At 42.6% G+C, this 3,746-nt stretch overlaps 1 protein-coding gene across 1 annotated transcript; it reads right to left on the minus strand.

The window, feature by feature from the left end:
- Positions 1–601: 601 nt before the first annotated feature.
- LOC130736212 (uncharacterized) lies at positions 602–2,110 on the minus strand. Its single transcript, XM_057588055.1, has one exon. The coding sequence runs from the start codon at positions 2,108–2,110 to the stop codon at positions 602–604; it is 1,509 nt and encodes a 502-aa protein (XP_057444038.1).
- Between the last annotated feature and the right edge of the window lie 1,636 nt (positions 2,111–3,746).

Genomic DNA, 3,746 nt, shown 5'->3' on the forward strand with positions numbered 1-3,746 from the left:
AAGTTTGTGCTTTAACCTGTCCTTTCTTCTCAAATGAAATTCCAAACTCAGACAATTCAAAAGCCCATGAAACCATCCTTCCTGCTAAGTCAGGCTTTTGTAACACTTGGCGAAGTGACAAGTCAGTTTTGACTACCACTGGAAAGCCTTGAAAATAAGGTCTTAACTTCCTGGCGGATATAATCAAGGCCAAAGCAGCCTTTTCTATTTTTTGGTATCTCACTTCTGCCCCTTGGAGTGCGTGACTCACAAAATATATGATCCTCAGATCATCCTTAAGTTCTTGCAATAAAATTGAGCTAATAGCGCTATCAGATATTGAAATAAATATTGACAGCGAAATACTTGGCACTGCTTTGATAAGATTGGTGGTTTTGATAAGTGCTCCTTCAAACTTTGAAACGCCACTTCACACTCCTCTGTCCATTGGAACGCCTTGTTTTTCCTCAAACACTGGAAGAATGGAGCTGATTTATTTCCAGAACATGGTAAGAATCTCGCCAGGGCTGCAATTCTTCCCGTCAACTTTTGCTCATCTTTCACTGAGGTGAGACTCTGCATTTCAATAATAGCTTTGCATTTATCAGGATTTGCACATCTTTCACTGAGGTGGGACTCTGCGTTTCAATAATAGCTTTGCATCTATAAATCCATCACGAGGATCCAAACTTGCTTCGCCTTGATTCATTTCAATCTCATAAACCCGATGTCCCTCTTTCACAGCTTTCTTTCCCATATGACCATATTGTTTGAAGCTTTCAGAGTAACATTTTCTGGCTACGATTTGGTCAGCCTTTAAGACTCCAACTCCTCCCTTGCTCAACGGATACTTGACTGTCAAATGTCTGGTAGAAATGATCGCCCCCAATCTATTCAATGAAGGCCTCCCAATAAGCACATTGTATAGTGAAGTACATTTTACCACTAGAAACTTAATAGCAAATGTCTCCACATTTTTTCCTTCTCCAAAAATAGTGCTCAACTCCACATAACCTCTGACAAACACCTTTTCGCCAGAAAAACCCACCAAAGATCCATCATAAGGTTGCAAATCAGATTCTGTCAGCCCCAATTTTTCAAAAGCATCTCCATAAATTAAATCCGCTGAACTCCCTTGATCCAACAGTACCCTCTCAATTTCATATTCAGCGATCATCAGCATCACCACAATTAGATCGTCCTCATGAGGCTGAACTCCCTCAAAATCTCGCACGGTAAAAGTAATATCTGGCTGGTTGGTTGCCCAACTTCCCCAATCATTAGAATAAACAACATTGATTGAATGAACATACCTCTTTCGAGCTGAATTAGTTATTCCACCACCTCGGAATCCACCAAAGATAGATTGAATTCGTCCCTTCGCTTTCCCTTCTGATTGTCTGTTTTGACCATCACTCTCAACTTCCTTTCCATCTTCTGTTCGCTTTGTTGAAGTTCCTGCCTCATCTGAATTGTTTTGCCCTTCAAGTTGTTTCATACATCCAGCCTTCACCAATTTATCTATCTCTTTCTTCAAAGTAAAACAATCATCAGTATTGTGTCCCGAAATCTTATGATATTCACACCACTTCGTCTTATCCACATAACCTGTTGACGGCTTTGGTTGCCGAGGAAAACGGATAACGTTCGCCTCCAAACACGTGTGCAAAGCATCGGTTAAATTAACCGCCAAAGGTGCAACACGATCATTTTGATTCTGAGTCCACATCATCGAATGCCCTGGCCCACGCACTCCATACGGTTGAGCACGATTCTTGAAATGAGAACGGTTATCAAATCGACTGTCATAACAGTTTCGATTATTATATCCTGTATCTCCACGTTCAATCCATCCCTTCGAATGTTGATCCGTAACTGCTCCCTTCTTCGCCTCAAACTGCTGTTTTTGCCCCGTAACCGCTGCATTTGGGCGGTTGTTTTTTACCCGGTCGCTCTGCTCCTCCCTGATGTACCCTTGAACTCTTTCACGTAAATGCGCCATTGTCTCCACAGGTTTCCTACTTAAATTGCTGTTTAAGCCTCCAGGCTTCAAACCCAATTCAAAAGCTGCAATGCAGATTTCCGGCATCTTATCCTCCAAATGAACAGATAATTGGTTGAATCGCCCCATGTAAGACTGTAAAGTCTCATTTGGTCCCTGGCGAACATTGAATAATGTCACTGGAGTCACCTTTTGAGCACGATTGGTTGAAAATTGAGACAAGAACTTTGTTGATAACTCCGTGAAATTGACAATTGACCTTGAAGGCAAAGTTGTAAACCAAATCATTGCTGACTTCTTGAAAGTTGATGGAAGCATTTTGCACTTCAACGCGCCCGATGCGCCTACAATAACCATTTTTGTGTCAAAATACACTAAATGGTCCTTTGGATCCATGTCGCCGTAATAAGAATCAAGTTTTAGCGTCTTCAAATTATCTGAGACAGCGGTGTTTGGTATTTCCTCTGTGAAAGGTTGAAAATCTACCACCGTCTCAGCCATTCGTCGATCGCCCTCTCGTAACCCCCGAGTCTGATTGAGATCAGTAAGTTGATTTTGTAACTGTTGATTGTGTTAACGAAGATCATTGAGATCATCCATGATCCGCTGAAGAACATCTGGAGGAACATTATCTTGTTGGACATGATTCCTCTCTCCGTTCGCCCCGGATCGAGTCACCATTGCAGTGAAAAATGAAGCCTAAGAAAGTATCCTTCGGCCCCACGGTGGGCGCCAATGTTCCGGTATGGAACTACTGTTAGGTCTAACCAAACTAGAGAGCGAACAAGAAGTAAGCAAACGAGTAAAAATGCGTAAAATGATAGATCCCCCACCGCTTGGGTGGCGCCTGTTATTTATAGCTTGGGTTTTGGTCCGGTTGGACCATGGGTTACCCGGCCCATTTGATACATAAGTTTGGTCAGCCCAATTGTGAAATACATTGATCCGCCCATATCAGTCCAAATATTAAACCTGAGTAGCATAACTTATAGAAAAAAAAATTGTACCCAACACATTGGTTGGTTTGAATTTATCGAACTATAAACCCAATCCAACTCACTATGATATGTTTGGTTTGATCGAATTCACGAATCGGACGGAAGGCACTTGCACTCATAGTGTGTGGGGTGCCATTAAGCCATACCCTTCTGGAAAATTATAACCATGTCAAAATAACTAGAACTCTTTGATTTCTAGAACGCCTCGGAATTGAGCGTGCTAGTGAAGGAAACAACGTAGTAAATGAAACCCCCACAAGTCTCCACTCGGGCACTCCCACAGTGCCATGACTCCGTCAAAATTGAAAATCCTTTTCTTAATTACTTGCAATATTGCGTTCTAGAATCAGACCTTTTATTACATTAACCAAAACAGGTCACTTTCAAATAAACCATTACAGGTCATCATGACCCCTGTTTCTTTCAACTATATATATCCAGTGTTTGTTTCAATTTCAATATTCACAGAGCTTCTCCACCTTCATTTCAAAGTTCAAACAGCACTCAACGATGAACAGCCACCCGAAATTACTGAAACCCGGACCCGTTTCCCGCTCCGACTTCGAGTTCCCCACACCTGCTTCTGGTGCCATTTCAAACGACGTCGTTTTCTGTGGCAAAGTCATAACTCGCCGCACCGAACCCGTTCCAGCACCGCCGAAAGGAAAGGAAACCGAAACCCGCTTTAGTCGGGTCAACGGTTCTGTTGCTGCTCTACGATCGCCGTCCGGAAAAGAAAGCCGGTGCCGGAGGAGCGGAAGTTTGCG

Source organism: Lotus japonicus, chromosome 2 (genome assembly GCF_012489685.1).
Source record: "Lotus japonicus ecotype B-129 chromosome 2, LjGifu_v1.2".
NCBI classification, from domain to species: Eukaryota; Viridiplantae; Streptophyta; class Magnoliopsida; order Fabales; family Fabaceae; genus Lotus; species Lotus japonicus.

Bases quoted from the DNA above. Each gene is read 5' to 3' on its own strand.
- LOC130736212 (XM_057588055.1), bottom strand. From the start codon at position 2,110: ATGGGGCGATTCAACCAATTATCTGTTCATTTGGAGGATAAGATGCCG.